Source organism: Aphis gossypii, chromosome X, assembly GCF_020184175.1.
Source record: "Aphis gossypii isolate Hap1 chromosome X, ASM2018417v2, whole genome shotgun sequence".
NCBI classification, from domain to species: Eukaryota; Metazoa; Arthropoda; class Insecta; order Hemiptera; family Aphididae; genus Aphis; species Aphis gossypii.
Window position 1 is genome coordinate 1,938,922 of NC_065533.1, and position 15,882 is coordinate 1,954,803.

Consider the following 15,882-nt stretch of genomic DNA (forward strand, 5'->3'; position numbering starts at 1 on the left):
TTTTTATTTTTTAATTCGTATAAATTGACTGAGTAATAAGTATTTTACGATGTATAATAGACACTTTCGAACACTTTCGAATATCAATATAGATACTTCATACTTTTAATATTACAGTAAATACTAACACACGACACGAAAATGCCAAAAAATAAACTAATACACGGGGAACGCCATGTCGGGACAGCTAGTTATGTGTAATAAACAAAAACATTATTTATATTAATAGAATGTTTAATATATTATGCAATAAATAAAAATACTTACGAACAGTATCATCTAAGATCAATGATTTTCCTGTAATCAAAAACAAACACTAAATTGTCTTTAAATATATCATTTTTTTTTATAGTATTAGGATATTGTTATATATAGATTATACGTTATTTATTAGTGTATCTTCAAGGTTATAATTTCACAATATCTCTATTAGTTTAAACCTCCACACAACATAAAATTAATACCAAGTTCTTGAAATAAAAATTTTCGTCAAACTTTCATCAATGTTTTATGTGTATAATAATTATTATATTGATTAAGTATATAGGTAGTGTATAGGTATATATATTAAGTATATGTAGATAATTTATATAATATACAGCAATTTTGTTTGCATTTTTTGTAAGTACTAGATAATCTCAGAAACTAACTAAAAGATAAAACAATTTTAAAATAAATATTGTATATCAAATTGAATGTATACCTATATCAAACCACCTATGAAAATATTTCCTACCTACGCCCATGCCCGGCGGAATAGTACTAATGGACCCCCGTCCACCATAGGATCGTTCTAAGTATTAGTTATTTCGCATAACCTAACGGAATTTCGTCAAACGCGACAATTGTAAAACAAAAAACTTGTACAGTTTCGACATCCTACACTGAATGATCGTAATAAGACTAATATAAGTGGTCATATTATATTACCGTTCCAATGATAATCAGTGTGTATTTGTATCTAGTTTTTAAAAGGCAACTGACATAAAAGTATATAATTTATAAACTAGGTAATAATTAATTACTATGTATTCTTAGTAAAATACATGTTGGTAAACTTTAAAACTTTACTTGTGACAACAGGCATTAAAATATAAATATTATAGTTATTATTAGGGCTAGGATTTATATGCAATAAAAAGTTGTAAAATATGCATTTTATTTACCAAAATATGCAAAAATATGCAAAAACAAATTTTTATTATTTCTAGAGTATTATTATTTATCATAATTCAAAATTGTATTATTATTACATTAAAATATTGAATATTAGTTTATATTATATCATTATTACATGCTACTATAATGTGTTGTTTCAATAATTTTCAAATACAAACATCCAGCGATTTGAACGTAAAATAGATTTATACTGACTAAAACTCCTTTCCACATCACACGATGTTATTGGTGCATATTTTAAATAATGCGATTTATCCTGGAGTTAATCAATATCGATTTCTTAGATAGATAATATTTATACTTTATATTTACAATAATTCGACGGATAAACCAAAAATTATCGATTTTATGAAAAAAACACCATTTAAAATTAACAATAAATTATAAAAATTTGAAAATTTAAGTTAAAAAAAAGTCAAAATTCCAAAAATCTATAAATATGCAATTATATGCATTGTGTTCAAAATATGCAAAAATAAGCAAAAATAAATTGGTTCTATTTAAACGAGAATTAGCCAAATCATGGACAAATCTGACAACCATTAAATTTGGACTTAAGGAAAAAAACATGCAAATGCATATAAATCCTAGCCCTAGTTATTATATAATAATTATGTCTAACTATATACATATATAATGAGTAATAACTATACTTATTAAGTGGTCAATTATTAATATCTAATAAAACAATATTATTTTTTCTTTCATAGAACGGGTAATGAGAGTAGCATACTACTTTTATTTTACAAAAGTGTAACCTAATTATAAATTTTTTTAAATTATTGTTAAACCAGGTACCTTAATAGTAAAAAATAATAATAATAATAATAATTTAGACAAATATAATGGCATAAAGCTAATATAATTTATTACATTTTATAAAATACTGGTGAAAATGTTAAAAATATTTAGGTAATATTCATTTTTATAAACATTTCTAAAGACAATACTCGTATTAATAATTATAATTTTATTATTGTTAATAAAAATAACAATATCGTATAAATGAAGTCAAATATATTTTCAAGTCTCAAAGAATATCAGACTTAAAAATAGGTTAGGTTATTGTTTTTCTACTTAACATACTACATTAAATTGTTCGTACTTTTTTCCTATTCATACCAGTATATCACCAATGTATAAGTACCTATCTACAATTCAATTTTAATAAAATATTTTTTACAAAATATCAATGATTAAAAATTAAATTACAATAATTTAACAAATTACATATTTGTAATACATATTTGTTATATTATATATTTCACTTTTTGTTTATAAAAATTTTAAAAAAACTTATAGATAATTATCACAGCAAAATTAAAATTAAATATAAAATGTAATAAAAATTGAAATTGAAATTTTATTCTGTATGTTTTACATCTATTTCTTGCATATTTTGACTTTTTTTTAGTACATGTTTGCTTTCATATTTTTAATTTTAAAATGCATATAAATCCGGTCTTTGATAATAATGAAATTTATTTTTATAGAGTGCATGCTACAACTGTTTTTCCCCGGGACTCAATTTAACCAATCCCGTACTAGAACGCCCTTTCAAAGGGAATCGGACATTTCGGCACGGCAGTTTCGGCGCTGGAAATTTCGGCGCGTCGTTTTTTTTTTTTAATTAACTATTACTATTATGAAAAATAATCTTTATAAAATCATCAACAGTACAATCCTACCAAATATAGCTGTTATCGTATAACGTAAAAACCGATTATATATGTAAGATAAAGGTGTAGTGTTCAACGCCGACGTAACTCCTACGAGATATGGTGGTTAGCTACGACGACTCGCATCGGTATGGGGGTGAGGTGACACAGATTTCTTAATACCTATTGAATGTTAACACAATATTTGATTGTATAATAATAATGTATAATATAGAAATGAATAATAATAATGAACGTAAGTAATATTTACAGAGTTACTACCGTTAAAGACGTCTCTTTGTCGGTCAGCGAATAATAATTATAATTTTAATAATAATAATATGTCTTATGGACAATTATTATAAAACATAAAACAATAGTAACGATACCACGGCGGTGATGGCGGTGAGATTACAATATTATGACAACGTCGGCGACGGCGGCAGGTGATAGCACAATGACATCAGCTGTTGACGGCGGCGGCACAATGGTCAATGACCTCACGGCAGCGGCGGTGACACCGACGAGTAATTCTTCAAATTGTAACGGACAACCGACAACGTCCAAATCGCAATTATCCAACACGACAGGGTGTGTGCACTCGAGTGCTCAATTTAATAGGAACGATACACACAGACGACGGAGTTTACACCATCAATATCAGTATTTCCGTGAGCTGAGATTACGTCGCACACGTGGTTGTCGGAGTAAATCGCAATATGTACCAAATCCTCCGAACAGCGACCGAAACACCACGGCAATAATCACGCACAACTATTGTTGTCTCAAGTTCAACGAGATACTTGCGACTTGCGGACGTAACACCTAAACACGGCCAAACCAAAAAAAATGTTACGGCACACGCCACACACACGAGTATAAAAAGATACCTAAGGCGCACGGGCCGTTGTAGTTCGGCACCGTCGGAACGCAGACAGACAGGCGGCACGGAGACGACGTCCGAGCCGTCCAGGTCGTGGGCATGGGCGGGGAAGGAGTCCAAAGTTCGAGATTCGTCGTGTTATCGTGCGGTATCGCGCGCGCCGATGGTAAAGTCCCGATAGGAAAAGGCGGCAGTTTAAACATGTTGGTTATTAACTCACATAAAATCTAAAAATACAAAACAAATAATAATATATCATTATTTGAATATTACAATAAATTTTAAAAATACAAAATAAATAACATAACAATAAAGTTTTATATGTTTTATAATACATGATTACACGGTTAAAATATAAATTATGATACCTAATGATTTTATAATTATTTAAAAAAATGAATTAATAATACTTTAAAAATGTTAATAATATACAATTGAAATTTATTTAAAAAAAATATTATTAGCGATTCCCTTTAAATAGTCAAAAAAAATGAATTAATAATACTTTAAAAATGTTAATAATATACAATTGAAATTTATTTTAAAGAAATATTATGAGCGATTCCCTTTGAATAGTCTATACAATTTCTTATATTATATTCACTAACTATTTTATGTAATCGATAATTTAGGTCGGTATATTTTTTAAATTTTTTAGGGGTCTCCCTCTAGCGGTTAGTTGCGCCATAAAAACATCGTGACCTGTTTAAACCCTTCTTAGGCAATTTATACATGTCCAATTTGTTGGGCCACACACTCCTATTTCAATATTCAACTTCCTATTTGCTGCCTCGGCATGATTATTTGTTCTATTTTCTGAATTTAAGACTTTATCATATAAATTACAAATTTCTGGAGGGAAACGCGCATTTCTTCTTCCCCGACCATTACGGTTAATTCGACCTATATAATTATCTTCGAACCATTCTAATAAATAATTTAATTTTCATCAAGATTTTGAGCTAATAAATCAACTGCAAAATCAAGATTTTCTATTTTTACAAATGCTAATGAAATTATCGTTTTAACTGATATAGAAAAATCAGCATCATTGTTATATCGAGTTGTGAGATTTAATGCACCAACTTGCTTTTTAAAATTGTTCGACAAATGAAATAAACACCCATATATTTTAACATTGGTAAATGCTTTTTTTATTGATTTATAGCCGGTCTTAAATTTTTCAACATTAAAAACATATGTTACTGATTGTTTATCGGGGAGTAAAATATAAACCATAGGCAGTATACCATGTAAATATTCAGCTAATATTACATATACTTGACTGAATAATGAAGGTGCAACTTTAAATGTACCATCCATGTACCAAACGCTCGAATTTTCCAAAATATCAAGGCTCTTAGATCGAGCAAAATTAATATTCTGTTAGAACCTGGACCACTATCACTTGTAACGAAATGACTTTTACACGTGATTTTCTTTAAATTGTCATTTACATATACTTTATTTAAACACAAAACAATAGTTGTAACAGTTAATAGAAGATTACAATATTTTCTTTTAATGTGTTTTTTCTCTTCGAGCATATAATAAAAAGAACATAAAACATATATGTGATACAATAACATAGATATAGAATAGTGTATGTCTGACTCACGGTGTCCAAGGGGTGTGATCAGCTGGCGGGGAATGGTTGGTCTGGATGATATTGTGTAGGTATACTACTACGGTACTGCCGTAGTCCGTACACAATACCACCAGAGGGACGTGGAAAGGAAAACACGTCTATCTCTGTATAGGTATACTGCTACGGTACTGCCGTAGTCCGTATACAAAGATAGACGGTCGGAAGTCGGGGTTATCGGCAGCGTTGGTGACTGGATTGCTGTTGCGCTTGGTCCTAGTCGGCGGTGTCGGCGGTCGGATCGCTGTTGGGCTTGGTCGGCGTTGTCGACGGTCGGATCGCTGTTGATTAGTAGTTATAGTACTTCGGAGACCACGATACAGGGCGTTAATACAGACAAGCTGTATTCCTCTGTACCATCTCCGTCATACTATAACTAGCTAATCGGAAAGGAGAATAACTTGCTTTTTGACCATCGACGGGTCGTATTTATGCCTAGTCACGTGCTTCTCGGGCAGCAGTTGTTCCGGAATCCACTACGACGTTTTGTCGTGTTCCGTTCATTTATCCGTAGTTTCTGCTACCGTGTATATGCACTAAGCATTTGTTAATCGACTCCGATGATGTTCCTAATAATTATTGGCCGGCGGACGACCTTTAAATATGGTAAAACGTCCGTCCACGCCAGTTAAGTAAAAGTGTGAGCGCAATAGCGCTATCTGTTGCGCGCGTAGTGTGGAAGTAGTGTGCGCGCCGCAGACTTTTTAGTTCGGCCGTACTCCACTGGTAGTGGTAGTGGTATTATTGGCGTAATTATTGGCAGTATAAACGATTTCTCGTTACACACTTTGTAAAAATATTTCCTTATTACCGTTTGATGAAGAATACATAGTATACGTGGGTGGGATGTCTAGTGTAGTTAGGTCGACTGGATTATGTGGTGCCATTTGGATTTCTTTACGTTTTCGGCAAATCGTTTTTTTTTAAAGTTGAATTACTTGGCAAAGTGGCCTGAATTCAAACAACAATGAATATCTTTTTAAATAATTTAATAAAAATATATAAATGTATGTAATATTTTTTTTTAATTAGCTTTCATATGCTAAACTACATTATGGTTCCTAAAATTAAATTAACGGGCCTAGTAAAAACAAAAAGCTGTCTGAAATTTGTACTTACTTTAGCTGCTTCGGATAAAGATCCAACACATTCGTTTATTACAGTGTTTCCCAACCGGTGGTCCGTGGGCCAGTCATAGGTGATCCGCGGTACCTTTCTTCGTTTTCTATTAAAAATTATTTTTTTTTTTTAAACAGCGAAAAATATTTTATTTTACCATAATATACGGTTATCTTATCGTTGTTTCTGCCGACGACCGATAAGTATTTTCTTCTTTTATAAGTGTGTAGGTATCAGGGTAATAAGGGTACAGTAAAATAATAAAAATTTACATTTTTCGATAAATTTTGTGTATTCTTGTTAATGAGCAAAAAAAAAAGGTCTTCCTAGTTTGCGTAAAATTGAGGTGGTCCGCGACATATAAAATATTATCGAAAAAGGTCCGTGGTGGTAAAATGGTTGGGAAACACTGGTTTATTACAACTGATGTAGGCTCCATTGTTTGAAGTGCATGTGTCTTAATTTTTGTAATTTCAGCCACTACTTCAATTTTAGCCGCTTCAGAATCATGAGTATGGTCGTTAATTTGTTTTTGTATAATATAATCATCGATTCCTGTATGAATTCAACAATTACATATATATCTTTATTGCGACACCTCCAAAATCGCTTTGTACGGTTAAAATTAAATTTGTCGAAGATATACATGAAACCGTCTAGTACAAAAATTTCACGTTCGCGGTTCGATAATAAAATAGACATTTTAAGTAAGTATAAATTTTTGTGCAGCAATGATGATAGGTCGAGAACTGGATTAGAAAATACGCATTTCTTCTTCCTCGACCATTACGGTTAGTTTGACTTATATAATTATCTTCTAAAGATTATAAGATTATCTGAAGATATAGATTTTGGATTACACTGATTGCTTTACAGTTCATACACTACACGTATACATAATCATCACTTTATCTTAACTGCTGTGGGTTAATAACCTATACTTTTATTTTACCTATATAGACATATAGTCGGTTCTTACGTTACACGATAACAGATATATTTGGTAGGATTGCACTAGGTATTGACAATTTTATTAAGATTATTTTTCATAATAGTAATAGTTAATTTAAAAAAAAAACACCGCGCAGAAATTTCCTCGCGCCGAAACAGCCGTGCCGAAAGATTCTAGGTCACTTTGTACGGTCGTCGGTCAGGCATTAAAAGTGCGAAACGCGGTCACATAGTACGGTCTGGTAAAAAGGTACATTGCAGAACGCGGACACTTTGTACTATTATATACATAAAGTATATTATATAAATATAAGTTTTTTACCTACGTAGTAACTAGTAATTATGTAAAGTGTTAATTAATTAAAATAGAAAAAATAAAAATAATATTGATATAAAATATGGTATAATAATAATAATAATAATAATCTAAATAATCAAATAATCAATAATATCATTCTATCATCAAACTACATGTAAAGATGTGTACAATATAAATATCAAAAATGTCAAAGAGTAGTATAATATAAAAAACTGTTGGAAAATGTTAACTTTTCACCTCTGTAATACTCTATAATATTCATTTTTACAACGGAAACCACCCCCATACTTTGAAATTGGAGCATTATTTCGACTAGTTATGCTGTACACAGACACAAAAAAAAAAACATACATCATAAAAAATAAAAAAATATTATGAATTTTCAACTACAAACATTATATTTTCACAACTTTGACATACTTCAAAAAAATTTAAATGCTTATAAAAAAATTGTGTGAATGATTTTTTTTTTAACTACTACAAGAACCACTTATAAGAAACATTTTTTTTAAATGTTAACCTTTTAAGTTTTTTTTGGCACCCAAAATTTTTTTTCGACACTTAAAAAAAATACTCAGAAAAAAATTTAAATTTTCAGTTAAACAAATAGATAAATAAATAGCTAAAACAAAAATATTTTGAAAATTTAACTGTACATCGATAACATTAATACAAGCATTTAATCAAAATTTCAAATATATACATTACATAGTGTTTAGTTTTTAAATTACAACTAAATAATCGATTTTGTCAAAAATTGATTTTGTGAAAAAATTACAGTTTTCCGTCACTATTTTTTTTTTTGAAAACTACTAGAAAAATTTAGCCTCTAAAATGCACCAAGAAAACCTCCCCTGAAGTTTGAAATTGAAGAATTATTTCAACAATAGTTATGCTGTACAAATGCAAAAACAAAAAAAAAAACCCACATCATTGTACAATCAATTCAATCGCTTCGTTCAGAATTTAAAATACAAACAAGTTTTTAAATGAATTTTTTAATGCGATTTTTGTTTATGACATTAGAGTCATTTCATCAAAACTACATACAAATTAAATGTACTATGTTGAGCCAAAATAATTTAAACTCGTTTTATTTTATTTGTGTAGATAGCAATTATTTGATACTGCTAGACGTGGACCATATGATCATCCCAGCGCAACCCATTTGCGCCCCTGAATCAAAGCCCATATGCGCTCGATTCAGATCAGATGAATATCGTGCAACGTTACCATTTATTGAATATATTGGCGTGTAATAATAAAATCTAAAATAATATTTGATCGTTTCTAAAGCTAATCGAAACCGAATTTTTAAATTTTTTAAAAAGAATAATAATTCACTTTTTTAATTGTTTGTTATTCAACCAACTAACCTGACTATTTAACCCATTCTTTGCAGGGTCTTGATTTTGGGAAAAACGGAATAACCGTGTATTTTTATCATTTCTTTTACTTTTGCCACAGTTAAAAAACATACTTTTATTGCCTTTTGTAGCCATGATAACATTATACTAATTGAAGTGTTAAAAACTATTGTTACGGGTCGCGCAGATTTGCAAATGTTCCAATATTATAATTTAATTATGTCTTATTAATATTTATTATTTTTGTCTACAACAACTATAGAGTTGTTTTGGAAGCGTTGACGATTATATAGTCTGTATATTTTATATTATTTCATTATTTATTTACTCTGTATCGCAATTTATTTTTAGTCTAAACCGGTCGAATCCCAGTCATACCCCCCTCCCCCGCACAGGAAATCTTTATTTTCTATTCGATTTTATTTGTAATATATTTTTAGATACTACACAAATGCGTATGCTATCTATTGAGATGTTGTATTATTAATTTATGTGTTTCCATTATCTTCTATACCGGTAGGCTATCTATAGTATATTTAATCTAAGCTATTACCTAGTCACTGTTACGTATGTTACTACACCACCTACATTCATAATAAATAACTTGGTGTTAAAATTTTTTAGTATTACAAAAGCTAAAGCAACTTCTATGTGATTCTCAATCCATACTGATCCTACGTGGAAAATCGTATGACTGAGGATGAGACTTTAAAAAATATAAAAACTGTAAAAGGCGAGATTATTTCAATCATAGATTATGTAAAACTACCATCTCGCAAGTAGCTCCAGCTGCTCTTGGGTCTAGATGTAAAAATAAACTGGAAAAGACATTAAATATTTCTTGTTTGTGCTAAAAATATATTCAAATAAACCGTAAAATCTTTAGGTTTAATTTGGAAACCACATGCAGATGAATTGCGATTTAATGTTACCAAACAAATTAATGTTGATATGGTAACTAAGATAGTCATATTATAGTTTTTTGTTGACATTCTTGGATTTCATACTTTTGTATTAATTAAAGGAAAGATATTGCTTCATCAGTTATGGCTGTTTAAAATACACTACACTAAGTTTTGGATTACATAGAGCATAGATTGAAACAGTACGATACACAAATTGAATATTTAGAGGATTTATGAATTCCAAAGAAGGCTAAGTCTGGCATGGTTGATATGTTTGAACTACATGTATTTTCTGATGCTTATGTATGGTAAATCTAAAAATGATGAATGGCAATCAAAAATTTTCTATTCAAGAACGATAATAGCTACAATAAAAATTCCCATAATTTCACGTCTAGAATTATATGAACCCCAATTACTCATTTAATCGTCAATTAAGGTATCACAATCTTGAGGATTTTAAATTTTAGTTGGTTATTACGATTTTTAAATTATATCTAAAATTAGATATCAACTCAAGAACAATAATTCCTGACATTAAATCAGTTAAAATTATATTATTATAAAGATCAAAAACGATGCCTTTCAGGATGAACACTAACTGTTGTTCAACGAAAAAGAGATCGCACGAAACAGTATGCTGAAGACGCTTTGTCTATTTCTGAAGGATGGATTGATATTAGTTAGAAACTGTTAATTTTATATCTATCACTGAGTTACCCTTTGTTATCAGTTCTTATTTTGCACAAATATATACATACTATACATCAATTTACTTCTCCCGCATACTACCACATCATATGGTTTGGTCTGTAAATATTGGTGCGCTATGAGGTATTTTGGTGACCCGACTCACGGCCTATTATTGTTAGTACTCGTGTCATGCATGATGAGACTACCACATCACTCGCAAGAGTACTCAAATTTGTAAAATTACTAAAAATTAGGTAACCATGGGCATTATTAAAACATGATTATCGTTAACTGAATATAATTATTTCAAACCTCTCAATCACAAATAATGTTGATCATATACGTTAAATCGTATTCACCTCACGATTGAATTGTGCAAATACGCGGCAGTAGTCGACGCCAACAGGTGATAAGGTACTAGAAAAAGAACCTTGGAATGAAAATTTGACTGTATAGATAAAGGATGGTTTAAAAATGACCACGGCAAGTGTAAAAGAATTGCGTTGATTATGGCAAGATAAATCACACTGTAACAATATAAAAAACTGTTTACAGTATGACGAAATACTGTTAACCCCCTAGTACTACCCCTTTACACTGATACTTATTTTGTTAAAATTTGGTCGTTAAAAATTATTTTTTAAAAATTATGTTGAAATTTGTGATTTATTGTCTGATTTTGAGCTTTGTTTGTTTAAGACTACAGCAATCGTAACTAATTTAAGCTTAGTTAAACCGAAAATATTATAAGTACCTATGTTACAAAATACAAACATTATTTATTTTTAAAATAAATTTCATATGTTCGTACTCACTAAATATCGTCAAGTGATATTTTTCATTTTCAGCTGTTCATAATTAACGTTAAATCATTAAAATATTGTACAAAACTTTCCATAAAATATAATATTGATGTTAAAATATTACTTTTAGGGGACTAAGATGTTACACGTTTAAATAGTATTTCACTAAACAGTATAATAAATTTCTAGTATTTCTCTAATACGATAGGTCAATCCATATTATTATTTTTTTTAAAAAAATAAGTACCTAAATCAATTTTCATATACATCAATGAGTATATTTATAATATTTTTATAATAGTAATTATTGCTGAGGAGAAAATTGGATCGTTTGAAAATTTCATAGCTCTAATATATTAAAAATTGTAATTAACATAAGAAAAAATGTAAGCAAAATTTGTGGGTGTTAACTTCATATTTGTTTCACATGTTGAACATCAAATATTGGAGGTCCCACACTTGCAGAATAAATAATGATACAAATCAGTAAGGATGAATCTTTAATTTAATGCAGATATGTCTAGTTTCTTAATTAATTATTACCTTAATTTGGGAAATGAATTGCTATACGACATTTAAACGTGTAACTAAATAAGTATGAATCAACAATTTTATCTAGCACGTTCGCCGCCAAGTGTCACATATGTGTGACATGAGGTTTCTTTAAAAAAACCCATGTCACACATATGTGACACTCGGTATGAGATTTTCAATTATTTATCGTAGGCTTGGGTTTCTTCAAACAAATATAATAGCATAATGGTTTTATTAAGCGCTACTTACGCCATCTAACGGTGTACGAGGTTTTTTGTTAGCGTCACGAAATAGTAAGATAACGAAATTAATATTACGTATTAAGTTTGGGTTTATCTTAAGATTATCAAAAAAGTCTTGGGCGGTGAACATGCTAGAAAATCGTTTTCAAACATTTTGGCACCATTTTTATTTTTTATTGAAAAAACAACTGAGTCATTATTTCTAATATGGAACTACCTATTAAAAATGTTTTTTTTATATTTTTTACACCTCTAATTTTTATAGAAATAAAAAAATAAAGTTATGGTAAGAAATCAATATTTTGAGAAACGCGGTCTCCTTTATTTGTAGTATCTATTCCTAACCAAATAAAAATACAAGTTTTGTACACTATTCACATATTTAAATCATTTACTAAAATATGATATTTACCTGGAGAAATAATCTCGCTTTGAAACTCATCTAAACACAGATAATGCATTGAATGAAAATACTATTGTTATTAACATAGTTTGGACAGATATAACATTATATTAATTATTATTTTTCTACTTATTTATAAAAACTAAAACAAAATAAATTATTTTATTTTATGGATTTTGAAATATATATGTTACTGGTAGAGTACGAAAAGCTGATAGTGTAGATTGGAACACTATAAGTTTTATCCAGTATGCACTTCCCGTGCATACTGGATAAAATAAACAAATATTATTTATCAACTAACCAGGTAAACTATGCATTACCTATTACCCCATATGTGTATCAAGTACTTTGATAAAATAAAATATGATTAAATATCGATTGTAGATAGTTATACAGGTAACTTTGTTACAATGAATTATTTTTAATGATATTTTAATCTGGAGTACAGTTTATTTTCCATATGTACACTGTACACCACTGTTCAGCGTATTATATTCTTATTTATTTATGGTTTATTACAACGCGTTAAACGAAAAATTTTATAATTTTATAATTTTAATTTTATTGATATAAATAAATTTAGAAAAAGATGAAAACTCGGTGTATTGAGCAGAAATTAAATATGGAAAGGAAATGGAAAAAACAAATAAATCACACATTTCCAAGAAATCCGACCTTACCTATTACAAATTAAAGAAGATTAATTAATATTTCTGATATTATTACGTATTTGAGAAGTTTTTTATAACATTTTGAACGATAACGTTTACAACAGAGGTAATACATAATATTATACACCAAGAGTGATAAATTATTTGATCACAACGTGCCAAAAATGACCTTTTACGAGCTTGCCATGAAAAATATTCAGTATAATAAGAAAATAAATTATTGTAATTTTATTGTATAATTGATTTATTAATATAATAAAGGTTAGTAAAGTTGAAGTACATATTATAATAACAATATTTTGCTAATTTTTATTTTCTGAATGTGATTTATTTTTTGAATACTTGAACCTAATTTGTTGATATATGGTTTGCAATTACTAATTAGTAACCATAATTTGATTTTATTTCGCACTGAATTCATCAGTTACTAGGTTTCTTGAATCAGATTTTACAACATTTATTTCTGAAAGTAGTGAATGTTGAACAAAAAATAAACATAACAGCTAATATTACTATTTTTAAAGTGGAATAATGCTGTGGAATTGTATTCCACATTTTCAAAATGCTCCCTGTGTTTACGATCAATTTTCTTATTACCTAATCTCATTACGCTGAAATTCTTCCAATTAATTTCTTAACGAATTTTTCTTTCCATACTCGACTAAAAATCTACCAGCTGCATTTCAAATTATCCAAATTCAACAATTCAAACACTTTTAAGATGAGTTTTACATATATTTTAGAATTAATTGTCAATGTATATTTAAATGTTAAAAATGTTGACCTTAATTGTGAACTGACAGAAATTTCTATAAATCCTAATGAGTTATATTATTTAAATTATTTAAATAATATAATTAATATAAGTATATAATTATATTATAATATAATATATTATTTAAATCAGCAGTTCTCAATTTTTTTTTTGTACCACTTAGGTGAATTATTATTAATCAGCCACGTATCGTTAATGACTAAAAATAGAACGATCCAAATTGTAAAATTAAATATTTTACTTTTTAGTTAAATGCATTTATTTTAAATCTAAAGTCAGTAAAATACAAAAATATAACTATTTTTATTTATTGGTTTTTTAAAATTAAATATGAATTAAATAGGTAACAAATTTTCAATGAGATCAAAATAGAATATTTCTTTTTAATTTTCAGTTGTATCACCGCTCGGTCTTCCGCGTACCACAGTTTGAGAACCGTTGGTTTAAAGAATTAAAATCAATTGTACTTTCTACCAATGATAGTATGAATATGTCTAAAAAAAAAAAAATACGACCAAATACTCAAAATCAGCCTATACTTTGAGGGGCCCACAAAGTTTTACTCGGTAGCTCGCCAGACCAATCCGGCCCCCGGGGCCCTTATCATAAGTGTGGTAAATCTTAACAACTGGTTATCTTAACATAAGTACCAAGTTTTTTAAATTTGTCTTTATAATGGATATTTATGTAAATAAAAAAACCTTAACTTCAATCATTGACGAAAACTGATTTGCGACTATAATTATTGATGGATTAACATGCAGCAAAATGTCTACATCTTCCCAGAGACCTCAAAAACTATTTGTTTATAACTCAAGGAAAAAAAAGTTGAAGACTGAAATATTACTGTTTAGAATATTAATGCGTACGAACCTATTGCTATGAAGTATGAATGTTAAAATTAAAATTAAGAAGACTCTACACCCGTAGATGTCTTGTCTCCGTCTTAACGTACAATTAATGTAAAACATAGCAAAAACTATTTTGCACGAGAAAGAATTGAGAAAGCTACAGTCATAACTTAGAAACGAAATTTTCAACATATATAAAAGAGAACTTAAGCAGTGAAACATTATAAATTTCTAATATTTTTTTGATATCAAAACTACAAAAAAAGTTATTCAAGTTTCAAAATAATTGATTATGAAACAACAAAAACTTTTATAGTACATGTGATATCGAATAAATAAAAACTACAATATATTCACAACTTAAGTTCTCCATTAAATGTGGTGTAATGTGGTGTTATGACTTTAGCTTTCTCAGTTCTTTCTCGTGCAAAATAGTTTTTGCTATGTTTTACATTTCTACGTTAAGAAGAAGACAACACATATACGGGTGTAGCTTCCTCTTATATGGCCAACAATAATTTTATTAATACAAAGGTTTAAGATGATTAAGCAAGTAAAGTCCACCAGGTTTTTAATTGAGTACACTTTAACAGTAAATTACCATCACATATTCATACTCACATGGTGAAATGACACTAGAATTTATTTTCTACTTTTTAAATAAAAACCTCTTCTAGTTTTTTTAAAACTACAATTTATTATTAAGAGTAAAAGAAATAGTCCAAACACTCCAAACTATTATCTATTACAATTTCTAATATAAAGTATTTATATCAACTAATAACTTAGATATTTAATGAAAAATATTGTGTACTATTTTATTTCGACAAATCCTTTTCATAATTTCATGATAGGTAATCAATATTATTTTGTATATAAAC

General features: G+C 28.7%; 1 protein-coding gene across 1 annotated transcript in view; it reads right to left on the reverse strand.

Annotated features, from left to right (window-relative positions):
- Nucleotides 1-13,012, reverse strand: part of LOC126551988 (uncharacterized) — a 49,501-nt gene extending 36,489 nt beyond the window's left edge. Inside the window, exons 1-3 of the mRNA XM_050206421.1 lie at nt 12,711-13,012; nt 11,535-11,567; nt 268-297 (exon numbers count right to left, since the gene is read on the reverse strand). Coding sequence (XP_050062378.1) covers nt 268-297; nt 11,535-11,567; nt 12,711-12,759 — 112 coding nt within the window. The 5' untranslated portion in view covers nt 12,760-13,012. The remainder of the gene's footprint in view (nt 1-267; nt 298-11,534; nt 11,568-12,710) is intronic.
- Nucleotides 13,013-15,882: the final 2,870 nt, after the last annotated feature.